Source organism: Diabrotica undecimpunctata, chromosome 10 (assembly GCF_040954645.1).
Source record: "Diabrotica undecimpunctata isolate CICGRU chromosome 10, icDiaUnde3, whole genome shotgun sequence".
Taxonomy (NCBI): Eukaryota; Metazoa; Arthropoda; class Insecta; order Coleoptera; family Chrysomelidae; genus Diabrotica; species Diabrotica undecimpunctata.
Window position 1 is genome coordinate 77242721 of NC_092812.1, and position 15641 is coordinate 77258361.

The 15641-nt window shown below is 33.3% G+C and overlaps 1 protein-coding gene across 5 annotated transcripts in view; it reads left to right on the plus strand.

Moving 5' to 3' along the window:
- The window catches only part of kmr (pleckstrin homology domain-containing family A member kramer), a 118675-nt gene that overhangs the window by 10152 nt on the left and 92882 nt on the right, over positions 1 to 15641 (plus strand). For 3 of the 5 annotated variants that reach the window (XM_072546845.1, XM_072546841.1, XM_072546846.1), the window contains exon 1: positions 7454 to 7652. The exons of the other annotated variants lie outside the window; for them this stretch is intronic. In XM_072546845.1, coding sequence (XP_072402946.1) covers positions 7621 to 7652 — 32 coding nt within the window. In that variant the 5' untranslated portion in view covers positions 7454 to 7620. Of the gene's footprint in view, positions 1 to 7453; positions 7653 to 15641 lie in introns of those variants that run through there. 5 annotated transcript variants of the gene reach the window in all.

The window sequence follows — 15641 nt, forward strand, 5'->3', positions numbered from 1 at the left end:
CTCCGTGTTGTTGATTTGGAATGCTGTCTTTGTTTGATCGAACAGCACCATTTCTCAAAAACAGGTATCAATAAATTATAGATTACCAAAGCAAGGTGGCGAATGGATTAGTGTATGCAGAAGAGCCTTTATGCAAATTTTGGGCGTGAAAAAAGATAGAATTCAGGGTGTGGTAAAGAGGTTTTTTTTAAGGGATTAACTCCATCAGAAACACGAGGGAGCGACCGCGTTCAAGAAAAAAATGATCAAAAAAAGTTAGCTATGAGTAATTTTATTGAGAGTTTTAAATGTCTGGAATCTCATTACTGCAGGAGTCAAATCAAGAAAAGAACTTATCTACCATGTGATGAAGCCAGAGAGCTTACTACTCTTCCCAATATAATCTTTACAATTGTTCAATTGTAAATGGTACTTCTAATATGAAACTTAACTCTGAAACAGTTTCAGCTTATCTATGGACCGATTTAGATTTGCCAAAAAACTCAAGTGTTATAGCTTCAGCGTTGTTTCATAGATTATCAAAACATAAATTTTCCAGAGATGTTAAAGAAATTTTGATTTGTGCAGATGGCTGTCCAGGTCAAAATAAAAATATTACACTGAACGGCATGCTTGCAAGTTTCCTCCATAAAAAGGCGCCTAATAATATTCGTTGTATTGAACTAATATTCCCAGTTGTAGGACACAGTTTTATGCCACCAGATAGAGTTTTTGGTATTTCTGAAGGCAAAATTAAAAAAACAGAAATAATAGCGAATCCAGAAAACTATATAGCTATAATAGAGCAAAACGCCACAATCTATAAATTGGTTGAAGACTGGAACGCGTTTGATTGGAAAACCTCAGTATCAGAAGTTATTAAACCACCAAGAGCTTGGCACTTTCAATTTCAACAGTGCAAACGCTTTAGGATTTTGAAGCGAAATGATAATACAATTGAAGTTCAGGGCGAAGTCAACTATAATCGGTGTTCCAAAGGGCATTTGTAAAAAAGGAAAACGTATTCGTTCGATTAATCCTGAAAAATTTGAAGCTAGCAGAGTAAGTGACAAAAAAAAAGGCCCAGAGTGTTGCCAAACTATTAGAAACGCATTACGGAACTGATTGGCAAGAAAATTCCTATTTGAAGTTTTATAAAGATGCCATACATTTTTCTCTAAATAATGACGAGAGTGATCCACAACTATTGACGAATGAGTTATGTGAAGAATTTTCTCCAGAAGAAACAACTGGAATGTAAAATTTGTTGTGTTAAAAAAAGTTCATTTTTATGAGTTTACGTTATTTTCAATTTGTAACAATAATTATTAACCTTTTTCTTGTTGTTTGGAACGTTCGAAACGTTTGGAATTCCTTTCCTCAGGTAGCTTAGCTTCCTATGTGGATGTGTTGGTTGTTGCTCTGGAAACCTCAGAGTCTTCTAACATTATTGCCACAAATTGGTAGCATTGCTCCTGTAATGATCCTTTCCCAAGTTAATATGCTCCTTTTCTAACTTGGCTGCACTGTACTGAAGACGACCAATAGTCAGAAATACGTATATACGGTTGCCTTCCATCTTATAAACATATTTTATTATATATACAGTATACTCCCTCTATAACGAACACGGTTATTACGAGGTTTCGCTTATAACGAGATACATTAGATGTCCCGTGAAATTTCTATTGAACTATAACCGTCTATAGCGAGGCAAATTTGGTTATAACGAGAGAAAATAAGATCCAAAAACGTGTTTTTTACGTTTTTGGTCGGGTCGTGGCTATAAATAAATACCTTTTCAAACAGCCCCTCAATAAACTTAACTGCAGCCCGCAATAAACTTGCGATGAATAAATACAACTGTTTCACATCTTTAGAAAATATGATAGAATGATACTGGACCATTTAAAGCAGTTAAAAATGACAGAGTTCTTAAAATTGCAGAAGCAATAGTTTATGATATCCTTGAAAATACACTTTATACATTATGTAGTTGGAAAAAAATATAAGTACAGATTTTTTGTTTTAACGTATATCATTGATAATAAAAGTAAACAACTCTTTTATATATATATATATATATATATATATATATATATATATATATATATATATATATATATATATATATATATATATATACCCGGTATTTAGGCGTTCCACGCCCTTCCGGTAGGGATCTATGGAGGAGTATCACCTAGCCGCAAGCCCTTATCTCTTGCCGTACTGCTCCACCATAGGCCGATCAGATACCAGCATATTCTAGACTAAGCCGCAGATTCATTTTAGAATTTTAAACTACTGCGTTAGCCTTTTTGGTTTCTGTTCACCGAGCCGGGGATTTGAACTGACATCTCTCGCATTGAAGCGAAGGAGAAGCCAGCCGCCCAGCCCGCTTGGCTATCCGATCGACAACAACTTTTTTATGCTTTAATATATTTCATTGACAATAAAAGTAAATAACTTTTTTTCAAAAACGCCATTCAAACAATATTTATTAGCATCTTATATTGCTCCGAATGGCTTCACTATAGGAAGTTAATGGTTTAGAAAACTACAGATCCATATGTATGCACAGTATTATTATTGTCTGATATAACTAGATCGGCTTATAACGAGGTAATTAGTATGTCATTTCAGTTCTCGTTATAGAGGGAGTCTACTGTATATTTTTTCCTTGTTGCGAGCTATGCCGATATCTTTTACCTTTATTTTACTATTACTCGCATTAACCTTTTTCTTATATTATATATATATATATATATATATATATATATATATAATAATTATAAATCTAATATAATAATTTTAGTGCACCCTGCATTCCATCATGGAAGAGAAGTGTCTGTAGTTTCTCTTGAGGGTTGAAAATTTCGTTGGATATATGTTTTAAATAAGGACCAATCAGCTTTCTTTAATATCCATTTTCCCATTGAAATGTACTGTTTTCTTCATTATTAATTGTCAAAGAGACTCTACTAGCATATGGCGCACTATCATGTAGAAACGGCATTGCTGCTAATTTTTATTGTGCTTAGATTTATTTATATCTTTCCTAGTGGTTTCCTGATTTTTGTTTCTATATTATATTTGTTAATTTCCGCTAGGTGTTGTCATGTCGTTTCTGAACAATCATTTTTATTAATCCATAAAATGTGTCCATAAAAGTTTTCCATTATAATGTTGAATAGATTGTTTCATAAATAATAGATGATATATGCTCGTACCTCATCAGTTTCTTTACTTTCAGTTTATTATTTTCTATGGGAATAAAAAGCTTCATAACGACACTTGTTTGTTTTAGCTTGAAAGTATGTCAAATCTATATTCCGCAATTCCCCGTTTGTAGACGCCTCTGATTTGTCCTATGTAGGGTAAAAGCCTAACAAGACGACGCCGACGCTATGCACCCCTAGCCAAGTTGCCATTAGAGATGGGCGATTCCGTGATATTCTAATCGCATTTAGATCCATTCCTACGCTGTCAAAGAAGAATGAAAACTATAGGCAATATAGTAAATTAGAAAAAGCAGTGAATGCTGCAACTAGAACGAAAAAAAAAGTAAAAGAAAAGAAAGGCATTGAAAAACTTAAGCTACGGCGAATTGATTAAAAAACATAAAATAAACAAGCAAATAGGTTACAAAAAAGGCAAATGGGAAAGTTGAACTTCTAACTGGTAGTGAAATATCAAGATACAATGAATATTGATCTGAAAAACTATTACGGCTCAAAACGAGTATATAGTATTCAACTCGAAAACATATATAAATGACACGTCACGAAACATTTTAAACGAAATATTTAAAAAGAACAATAAGAAATATCAGTACCAGAAATATACGAGGATTTAATGGAACTGCAAGAATAATCAAAGCGGAAAAACAGGAGGAAATAATAATCTTCCTTCTTCTTCTTATGCCTCATCCTTTATGGACATTGGCGATCATTATGGCCCATTTAACTCTGTCTGCAGCAGTTCTGAAGAGTTCTATTGGCGTTTTTCCCCCCACTGCTTTAAAATTTTCAACCAGGACGTGCGTCGTCTCCCCGGTCAACTTTTCCTTTCCACTTCCCCTTGTATAACCAATCGCATCAACTCATATTTTTTATTTCTTAGTATGTGATTAAAGTACCTAATTTTTCTTTTCTTCATAGTGTTAAGTATTTCTTTTTCTTTTTTTTATATTTTTTAATGTTTCCGTGTTTGTTATGTGTCCATGATATTTTCCACTTTCTTTGATAACCACCACATCTCAAAGCTGGCAAGTCTTTTATCAGTTGCGTCCGTAATTGTCCATGTTTCAACTTCATATAAAATAGCAGAAAATACGTAGCATCTCAATACTCTAGTTTTAATTTATTAAAAGCGCTTCTGGCCATCTCACTGCGTCGTTTTATTTCAAGGCTGCGATCTCATTGTTCATTAAGTTCACATTCCAAGTAATTTTATCTTGGTACTTTTTCTAAAACGTTTCCTTTATCGTAGATTGTTTCGTCTTCAATCTTGTTCTTACTGATAAACATGATTTTTGTTTTTTTTTGTGTTCAGAGCCATTCCATATCTCTCCCAGTACTGCGTAGTGCGATCAACCAAAATTTGCAGCCCTTTGATTGATTGAGCAATTGATATGCCTTCATTGATGTCTTCTAGTGACTCTTTAAACATCTCTTCTGAACACATATTAAGAAGTAGAGGGGATAGTACACATCCTTGTCTTACTCCTCTTCTTATCGGTATTTCTTTAAATTTTTGTTGGTCTGCTCGTATTCTTGCTTTCTGATATCGGTATGTTGTAATGATTCTCATATCCGGATCATATATTTCTGTGTTCTGTAATATGTTTTCAAGTCTTCTGTGTTGTATTTTATCAAAGGCTTTCTCAAAGTCAACTAGACATATAGATTATTGATTATGTACTTTATAAATGACTCCCAAATATAAAAAACCGCGTAGTGATACCATTTAAAGGGGTGCAAAATGCAAAAATTGCCTACAAAAGCTGCACTCTTCACCTTTAAAACTCATTTTAATTTTCGTCAATAGGAAATCGAACTTTTACCAACGAGATACAAATAGTAAATGCTTCAAGCATTGTTTCTGAAAAAATAGTACATTTTACAGAAAAAGTGCTAATTTGACCTTTTTGATCAACATTATCTTAGCTTCCCATTCCCATGGGGATTCCCATTATCAAAAGTGAGATATGTAGATTTTAAGTGATGTAAAAATTACGAAGCGTTAAGCTTTTATCACAGCGCGTCCTTTAGAGGTATATAGAGAATATGACAAGTGTGAATACTATATATATATATATATATATATATATATATATATATATATATATATATATATATATATATATATATATATATATATATATATATATATATATATAGTAAGAATAGACTATACATCTTGAACAAAATAGTGGTGGTGTCTCCACCTCTCTCCAATCTCTCCTTAGGACCTAGCAGTTTAAATGCATCTCCCACCTGCAGCGTTCCATTAGTCCCATCTATATTAGTTTGATAAATCATGTGCGTATAACAGACAAAGATAGTTAGACCACTCAAAGTGAATATAATCGTTTCACCTCTAGTTACAGAGCGGCCCATGCCTTATCTAGATTATTCTTATTATGTCTATGGGGAATACACTCGCGAATAAACTGAGAACATAACAGGTCTGTCATTAATTGTAAATTTGTTGAGTGTACAGTGTACATGACACTCGCATGCACACATGCTCAAAATATACATATGCACACCTACACTATGTTCAATCGGTAAATTATCAGACAGCCGTACTACGGCTGTCTTATTTATCTTACGGTGAGATTTATTTATCTTACGGTACAGTGGAAAAGTGTCGCCTAAGCAATGAAACAGAAATCTAGCAACATCTGGGAGATTATAACCTTGGCATGCTATGGACGCATTGCCGTACCTTACCGGTATAAAACAGACAGCTTCTATGGAGAAAAAAGACGATATTTCAACTTTGGTATTATATTGTTGAGATTTTTTACTTTGGCTACAGTATTTTGCAGGTTTGAATTTTGGTGTGGTCTAATGTTACGCCGAGGATTTTGGAATTGGGTCGTGCTGTAGAATATTACCTTCGCGCTATATGTTCAGTCTGTAATTTGCCTCGCCTACAGTCCATGACAGATTCGGTTTCTTTTTGCTTATTTGCTTTATATATTTGCTCTATATTGGCTTTAGCGTATTCTTTCAAGTATTTGTCTACAGCGATCAGATCTGCTTCTATGGTGAATTGTGCGTTATTAATATCTTCTTTTTGGGCTTCCAGCAGGTAAATTTGCGCGAGATGGTAGCTGGATCATCTGATGTGTAAATGTTGAACACGACGGGGGACAGAACAGACTTTTGTGATAGGCCATTTTGCATACTTCTGAATCGATTTTTTTTTACCAATTTTTGCATCTCAAAATAAATTTTTTGACTTTTTTTTTCTAAAAAGTGGTTAATTGTCTTGTAAGGGTCCTCTCTTTAAGTAATCCCGTTGGAATTTTTTGTTTCAGATGTGCCAATCCTGAGAATTAGTGTCCGCCATCGGACACCTTTTTATGAGACTTTAACTGAGACGCCCTCTAGAAAACCCTGTAGAACCCTCTTTTTAGTTCATTGAAACTAAAAAAAAATGTTTTTGATTATCTTAAAAATCTTAAACCAGAAGCACGTGCCGTTCGATACAAAATTGTCAATTTCGTTTTTCACCACATGGTCTTTTGACCCTGGCTCGGCCATGATGCATCCTTAAACAGAATCGGGGTTCATCACTAACCACAACCACATCTGATTCCTGGTTCCAAGCCAATAGTTCTGTGAACTATTTAAGTCGATTAAGTCGATGTTCAGGGGCAAGATATAGCACCCAGTGGCCGAAATGAAAAAGTTCCCGAATCGAGGCGAATCCTAGTTGGACTTATGCCCGTTAACATCTAACATAGTATCTAAACTTCTGTGAAAGCTATTAGCAATGTCCCGAAAAGAAAGTCCGGCTTGTCTTAGGCCAACTATCCGCCCCTATCAAACTCGCTTAGTAAATTTTAATCGGTACTAAACTTAAATTAAATTTTTAGTGGTTAAAAAAAGTTAAAATTTTTAGTGGTTAGCAAATTTAAAAACAAAATGAACAAAAACGAAAATCTTATAACTTTCTCGATTAGCACACACGTCTCATTCCCGGAAAAATATGACAGTAGACGAAAAATCTAAGCCCAATGCTTATCGTATGCAAATAATAAATAATGGCCTTTTGCACTAATATGAAGGTTTAATGAAGTATTTTAGAAAGGTAGGGCTTTCTCGATGTATGTGTGTGTGGAATCGCATCACGCTTTTAATTTGTGATCTGTGTTTGCGTAATATCAGTGAAGGAATCATAAGTCGTGAAATATCGCTCACCTCTAGTTCTTATAACTCCGTTCCCGACATTTCTGTTCGCTTTGTGTACGGAAATGGTTGTACAAGTACGCTGGGGTCAAAAATGTAGGATTTTTAAAGGGCCGTCTTACCAGTGGCCTTAAAAAGCCAATTATTCAAGAATTGTGTGTGATATGATAGGCTTCACAGTTAACGTATTCAAATTTTGTAAATAATATAGTTTGAGATGCTCTCCTGTGTTTGGCAACTATGTGGATGGTAAGATTTTTCTTGATCATACAATAAATTATGTAAAGTCTCCAACAGCTGCTTCCAACATATTAGATCATAGGTATATGTTTTTCTTGAGGTTTTAAGTTTAATATCCGAAATATCTAAGATATAGGAAACTACTGATTTTTTATTTTACTAATAAGTAATAAACTAATTATTAATCTTAGCTAATAAAATCATATATTTATGTTTCTACTTGTATATGCTAAGTCACACTTCGATTTATCAGATGTAATGAATTCTCATTTATTGTTGACATTTTACTATGGAATGTTCATTGATTATTCCCGACTTTCAATGATTATATTCCAGTACACTTCCTTTTACGAAGCTTAAAAAATAATGTATTACTTTAGGTTTGGAAGATATTTTTCTTTAAGTTCCTGGGATTTAAATATACTTCTTTGTGATTCTTTACTATCTGTTCTTGTTAATACAGACAGATAGACTAGTCTTTGTTTAGGCTGATCAGGTTATTACATTTTTTTAGATGTGGTTTTTGTTGTAGGTAGTATTTTCATTTTAGTATATATATAATGTATATATATATATATATATATATATATATATATATATATATATGTATATATATCTCTAAAATTAAAATTAACGCACCACTTTAAACTTTAAATGTACCATAAGTTTGAAGCTATTTTTCTTCTGAACCTTTAATTAGATTTCGATGATTTTTTTCTCATATTATAAGTCTATTTCTAAGAAATTGCTTTATTTTCAACGTTTTACCCGTATACGTATACGGGTATAACAAAAATAAAGTTGTGTTTTTTCGTCTTATTTTGCAACACCCTGTGGAATTTATTAGAAACAAATCTTATTAATATTTAGAGATAGCTTTATCCTTTCTCAACATTTTCCTGAAAAAATTATTTCGATATCTTTATTATCAAAGATTAAACAGAACTTTAGTTTTTTTGAACATTTAAAGAAAAAAAAACACAACTTGTATAAGCTTTATTGACATTTAGTACAACTAAAGGCTAAGAAAACACAACCTAAATAATCTTTAACAAGTTTCCTCTCCCAAAAACACTGAATAACGAGTGTTTCCGCCTCTCTTTCTAATTACTTCTTCACAGCGACGAGGCATACTTAAAATCGATCGTCGTATTTGGTCTTGATCAATTGCATCCCAAACTTCTCTCATCATAACTTGTATGTCGTCCAGAGAGATAGATAGTGATTGTCGGCTCCTTAGTTGACGATCAATAATATCCCACAAATTCTCTATGGGATTTAGATCAGGGCTTTATGGTGACTAGTTCATGGTTTGTATCCTAACCTCGTCCAAATAATTACGGACCACCCGTGCAACATTATCATGCATTAAAAGAAAATTATTTCCTATGTAAGGAGAAAATGAAACTACATGGTTAGACAAAATCTCTGTAATATACCTTTCACTTGTTAAGAAACCTCTTCGTCAAGCAACAAGATCCGTTCGCGCTATACGCGATATTTCTCCCCAAACCATTACAGATCCTCCATTGAATAAAGTCATAGATCGTATGTTGCACTGTGCATAGCTTTCTATTGGCTATTGAATAATTCTTATACGTGAATCTGAGCTATATAAGGAATATCTCGATTCATCTGTGAACGACAGGTGCTCCCAGTAATCAAGATTCTAGTCAAGGTGCTCTCTAACAAATTGGTTTAACGTTTACGTTCAATTAATTTACGTTTAAAGCTGGTACTCTGACTGGTATCCTTACATGGAAAACTTATTCAGCGAGACGCCTTTGTATAGTGTTTCTACTAATTTGAATATTATAAACGTCTGCTAATTTGTATTTGTAAATGTCTCATTATGACAAAACTTTCTCTTACAGTATGAAGTCTGATAAACAACTGATCTTGGCGTGGAGTTGTGACTCTTCCTCTTCCTTGTCCAAGCTGTCTCGTATGGTCGTTAGTTTATCGAAAACGTTGAACGATTAGTGATATTGTAGTATGAGATACTCTTAACCTCAAGTCTATTGAGTTAGTTGACATGAAATAAGGTCATGTCAACTAACTAACAGGCAAAACAGCAAAATAATATATTGAATTTTCAACAATATTTTCAGTCTAAAACTGTCCTGTCCTGTCAAATTGTTTGATTTTTCATAGCCAACTAACTGCTCCTATTAATGAGTATTATTACAATTCAATAAAATTACGTTATGCTTCGAAGGTTTTCTTTTTTTGATAATAGAGATATAAAGATGAATTTTCTACAAACATTTTGAGAAAAGATGAAGCTATCTCGCAATATTACTAAGATGTTGCGTTTGTTTACGATTTATCAGTAACCATAAAAATCAGGTTACTACGATGTTATATCTTTCCTATACTGTTGTACGGAGTTGAGTCGTGCCTTTAGCTTAGAATCCTGAAGATATGCTATACCGACTACGTTACTAATCAGGGTGTTTTACTAAGAATGCAAAAAGGAAAAGAGTTGTTAACCAGAATAAAAACAGCCAAAATTGAATACCTCGGTCACATCATGAGGAACAGCGAAAGATATGGATTGCTGCAATTAATTCTTCAAGGAAAAGTAGAAGGAAAATTAGGACCAGGAAGGCGCAGAGTTTCCTGACTGAAAAATCTAAATACTTCGTAGACTAACGGATAGGCACTACAAGAAGAAGCGTTTATTTCTAATAAATTCCACAAGCTTTTGCAAAATGAGATAAAAAAATACAACTTTATTTTTACACCCCGTATATGGGTAAAACGTTGACATTTCTCAGTACTACAATAATTCTTTAGAAATAGACCTGCAATGTGAAAAAAATCATCCAAATCCAATCAAGGGTTTAGAAGAAAAATAGTACAGAAGATGCAGAAGAATGGTACATTTTAGGTGGTGCGTTAATTTTGGAGAGTACGTACTTTTCTTTTTTGATAATAGAGATACCGAGATGATTTTTTACGAAAACTTTGAGAAAAGGTGAATCTATTTCGCAATATTAATAAGATTCTAATAAATTCTACAGGGTGTTGCAAAATAAGAAAAAACATAACTTTATTTTTATACCCCGTATGTGGTAAATTACATATCTTAGAAATCATTAATACAGTAATTACTTAAAAATAGAACTACAATTTAAAAAAAAATATCAAAATTCAATCAATGATTCAAAAGAGAAATAGCTTAAAAATTATGGTACAGTTGAAGTGCTGCGTTAATTTTGAAGAGTAGAAATTCACTTAATGCTTTTAACGTACTTTTCTTTTTTGATAATAGAGATACTACTGATGTGATATTTTTATGAAAATGTAAGGATGAAGCTAACTCGAAATATTCGAATGTGTTGCAAAATAAAATTACATAACACAACATTATTTTTACACCCCGTATATGAGTAAAGCGTTGAAATTTTTCAGAAAAGATTAATATAGTAATTAGAAATATAGCTATAATATAAAAAAAATCATCGAAATCCAATCAAGGGTTCAAAAGAAAAATAGCTTCAAATCATGGTACATTCACCCAACTTGGGTAGGAATTCTTTCAAATTCTTTCAGATTTTTGAAATTTTCCAAATTCCGGCCTGATCATAATGTTGATCCGACAGGAATAGTAGTCCCAGAAAATTGGCCGGATTAATGGTACCGCCGGAATTACGATGCTTCTTTAGTTTAAAGCTAGCTCCACTTCCTCTTACTATTATTTTTTTAATCTCAGTTCTTCCTCTATCTTGTTTATCGGTCACCGGTTTAGCTTTCACCCCTTCTTCTTCAAGTTCCATCTTCTATCGAAGGTTGGAAATCATCATGTCTATGTGGACTGTGTTGACTGCCGCTCTAAATAGTTCTGTACTACTGCATTCAAACCTTTGCCGCTACGATATTCTTCGTTTTACCCCTAGGTACTCAAAATTATTCACCTTCCTAAATTAATTTTCTTTAACGTCATACTCCTTAATTTTACGGTTTCTTCTCCTGTTTCCTACGTACCTACTTTCAAGCATTTTATTAATCTTCAGGTAGTCGCGTAGATTTTCAGGACATGCATAGTTCCGCCGGTCCAAGAGACCGGTATTTATTGAACATTTTTTCTGGAAAAATATGATATCTTTTCATTAGTGATCAACAACTTGATTTTTTAGGATTAATAATACACATACATAGTACAAGAAACAAATAGTAATTTTAATGCTGATCATATAAACTAAAACTGATATTACTCCTAATGCAGAACTTAAAAATTTCAATCCTAGAAAAATGACAATTATATGAAACTTTAATTTTTATATTGAAATGTCTACATATACGTCAATAGTTTTACAATTGAGAAAACTGCTATTATTACTCATGTTGAGCATTTTCATAACAAGATCGACAAATAACCGTAATGTATTTATTGCATATGAAACAAGCGTATTTTGTTTTTCGGTTCTTTTTCCAGTCACAACTGCATCTTCCAGCTATATTATTCTATACATATTCAGAATGACTGTAACTATTTTGACAACTAGTTACAAAATTATCAAAAAGAGTTCAGATAGGTTCCAGTTTACTAGTGATCGTCTTTCTTCACGAGAATTTATGTCGTCAAAGTGTAAACATTTTAGGAGAAATTTAAATCGCTGTAAAGACATGCTAAGACAAAATAACTGACCCATCGGTTTTCCACATATATCTTCAACTTTCAGATGGTTTGCGTGATAAACTCCGGCACAGTAGAGCACGAATACCCAATCGCATTTGAAGGTACAGCATCTCAAGGTCGGGAAAAATGTGCCAATTTATTTTGTGCCTTTGTTTTCTAGTTATCATTTACAAGCCTCATCAAACCAATTATGTATTACTTATGTTTTATCTTCTTTTTCTTCACCAACTGAACTGAACTATAATGTTATGAAACCTCGCTTTATGGCTCTTCAAGGTTTAGGGAATTTTAAGTTTTATGGATTCGTAAATAATTGATAGATCATATCGACTTTAAATCGCAAACTCCCGTCTGTGTCCGCTTTTTCTCCATTTACGGTTCCAAGCTCGCCGCTAAATTACAAGTTCTGTGGATAACAAACGATTCATTTCAGAGTTGTTGGGTGTTGGCAATGCGTGGAGGTAAACTGTGGTTGGGTCTTCACCTAGGTACAGGTAAAATTGTGCAATGAGATTGGGAAACCACAGAAAACTAATCTCCCCCTCTCTCTGTGTATTGACTTACCGAATCATTACAATAGTGTAATCACTTTTGGCTTTTTGTACTTTTGTGTTTGTTTTCTATGTACTTAGTTGTTGTTTGTGTATGTTGTCTTTTCGGTATAGTTGTTATTTGTGTGCTTTGGGCTGGTTGTGTGGAGTAGAGCTAACTACTATATATTTAGTTTTCTTAACGTTGAGTTTTAATCCATACTGATCACATGTTTGTTTTATTTTGTTTATTAGATTTTGAAGGTCTTCTCCGCAATTAGCCAGCACTAAGGTATCGTCGGCATATCTAATATTGTTACCAGTTACACCATTAACAATAATACCTTATGGTATCTCCATTAGGGCTTCCTTAAATATTTCTTTTGAATACAAGTTAAAGAGTAAAAGCGATAGTAGGTATACATCCTTGTCTCACTCCTCTTTTTATATTTATTTCATCTGACAGTTCTTGTTCAACTTTTGTTCTTGCCACTTAATGCCAGTATAGATTTGTAATTATCAGTAAATCTTTATCGTCCAATCTAGCTGTTTTCAATATTTCTAGCATTTTGGTATGTCGAACCTTGTTAAAAACTTTTTCAAAATCGAATGCACAGATGTATACATTTTCATTTATATCTCTGCATTTCTGGATCAAAACTTGGATACTAAACAAGGCTTTTTAGTATCCAAGCCAGTCCTAAATCCGAATTGAGAATTGCTAATTTTCTCCTAATATCGTGTATATTCTGCTATGTATTACTCGCAGGAAGATCTTCAAAACATGACTCATCAGACTTATTGTCCGATAATCACTGCATGACTTTGCACGATGTTTCTTTGATACTGTGACAAATGTCGACTTACGCCAATCAGTTGGTAATATGCCAGTATCATAAATTCTGTTAAAGAGACCACACAGTGCTTTAATTCCATTTTCTCCCAAAATCTTTATTAATATTTCAGCACTTACTTTATAGGGGCCAAGTGCTTTTCCATTTTTGCCGTTTGTATTGCCCAAGTAACCTTATTTTCTGTTATATATGGACCGGGTGTAGCAATTGGTGTATAGTGTTCTACTCTTTCATCTTCAAATAATTCAGAAATGTAGTTTTTCCATTCTTTTAACTGTTCATTGATATCTAATATTCTGTCTCCGTTTTTGTCTTCTAAACTTTGGGATAGTTGTTTCCGGTTTCCGTTTGATTGCGACGATATATTTTAATTTCTTGTGCAGTTGAAATGTATCCTGTTTCTTTTCATATTGTTTAATTTCATTACATTCTTTACTATGAAATTGTGTTTTCGCATGTCTTATCTTCTGCCTGCTTATTGCTTGGATCCCCTTCTATTCGTTTGTATCTTTATTTCTGATTTCTCTTCTTTGATTCATGAGTCTCAGTATTTCTTCTGTCATCCACCCTTGTTTTCTTCTTGTTTTTACTGCACTTAATTTTGTTTCTTGAACGGTCTTTAATATATCTTTAATTCTCATCCAGTTTTGCTCAGTACTTTCGTCTTAGTTTAATATCAACTTTATTAGTTGTTCTAATACACTGGTTATTTCTTGTTTTGCGGCATCATTTGACATCTTTTCTCTGTCAATAGTAACTGTTTGCTTATTAGTCCTTGTAACTCTTTTCAATCTTAGTCTTATTTTTCGTACCAGAATATTGTTATCTGTTGGTACATCTGCTCTTGGATATTTTTTGACTGCTAATACTGAACTTCTGTTTTTTTTTCGTTTATACACATAAGGTCTGTTTGGTTACGAACTATACGTTCAAGTGTATCTGCTGGTGATCTTCAGGTGTAAAGACGACGCTTTGGAAGTTTGAAAATTGTGTTTGCTTTTCTACACAATTATATGTCAAAATATCTCCTCTTTCATTTCGTATTCCTAGACCATATTTCCCTATGACATCTTCCTGTTCTCCTTCGCCAATCTTCGCATTAAAATCTCCCATGACAATATTGATTTCGTGTTTCTTTATAAATGCTAATACTTTTTCTAAATCATGATAGAATTTTTCAATTTCTTCTTCTTCATATGTCTTGTGTGGGTGCATATGCTTGTAATACATTCCAATTTATTGTTTTTGTTTGTATTTGTAACATTAATATCCTGTCTGAGAATAAGACAACGTTTTTTACAGCTTTATCTGTTTCCTTAGTTACAATTATAGCTACACCATTTTTGGGTTTTGAACTGTCTTCTCCTGAATAGTATACAATGTTATCGTCTCTAGTTCCTTTGCTAGACCCTGGACATCTCATTTCACTTATTCCAAGTATACTTATATTTTGGCGCTTCATTTCTTTTATGACTAGGCGCTTCATTTCTTTAATGTTGTTGTGAACCTTTTCTGGTTCATACATGCTTCTTACACTCCATGTATCTATTTTTCTTTTATCAGAAAATGTATTCATACTTCTAGCTGATCGAAAGATTCTTAGCACCCCTGCTCCATTTAAGGAGCGCCTGTACTTGAGGTCGTTGTATTTATCAGCCATTTCCATGATTGTTTCTTGGAAAACTTAGGCTCTAGGTGGTTTCCCGTTGCCTTCCTCGAGTGTGTAGTAGAAGGAAATATAGTGACCTGTCTCCCCTCGAAAACCTAATAGCTATTCGGGGTAGGATGAAACATGAGTTAGCCAAGATAGGCTGATAGAAACATTAAAGACATTTCACTCAAGACAAGTTGAAAAAGAGTAAAATGTGAAGGTCCTTATGATCCGTCACGTTCGTTTCATAAGAGTATCAGTATTTCTTTCTTTATTGGTCCAATACTGATTAAATTTTTTTTTACATAATTCGAGTTC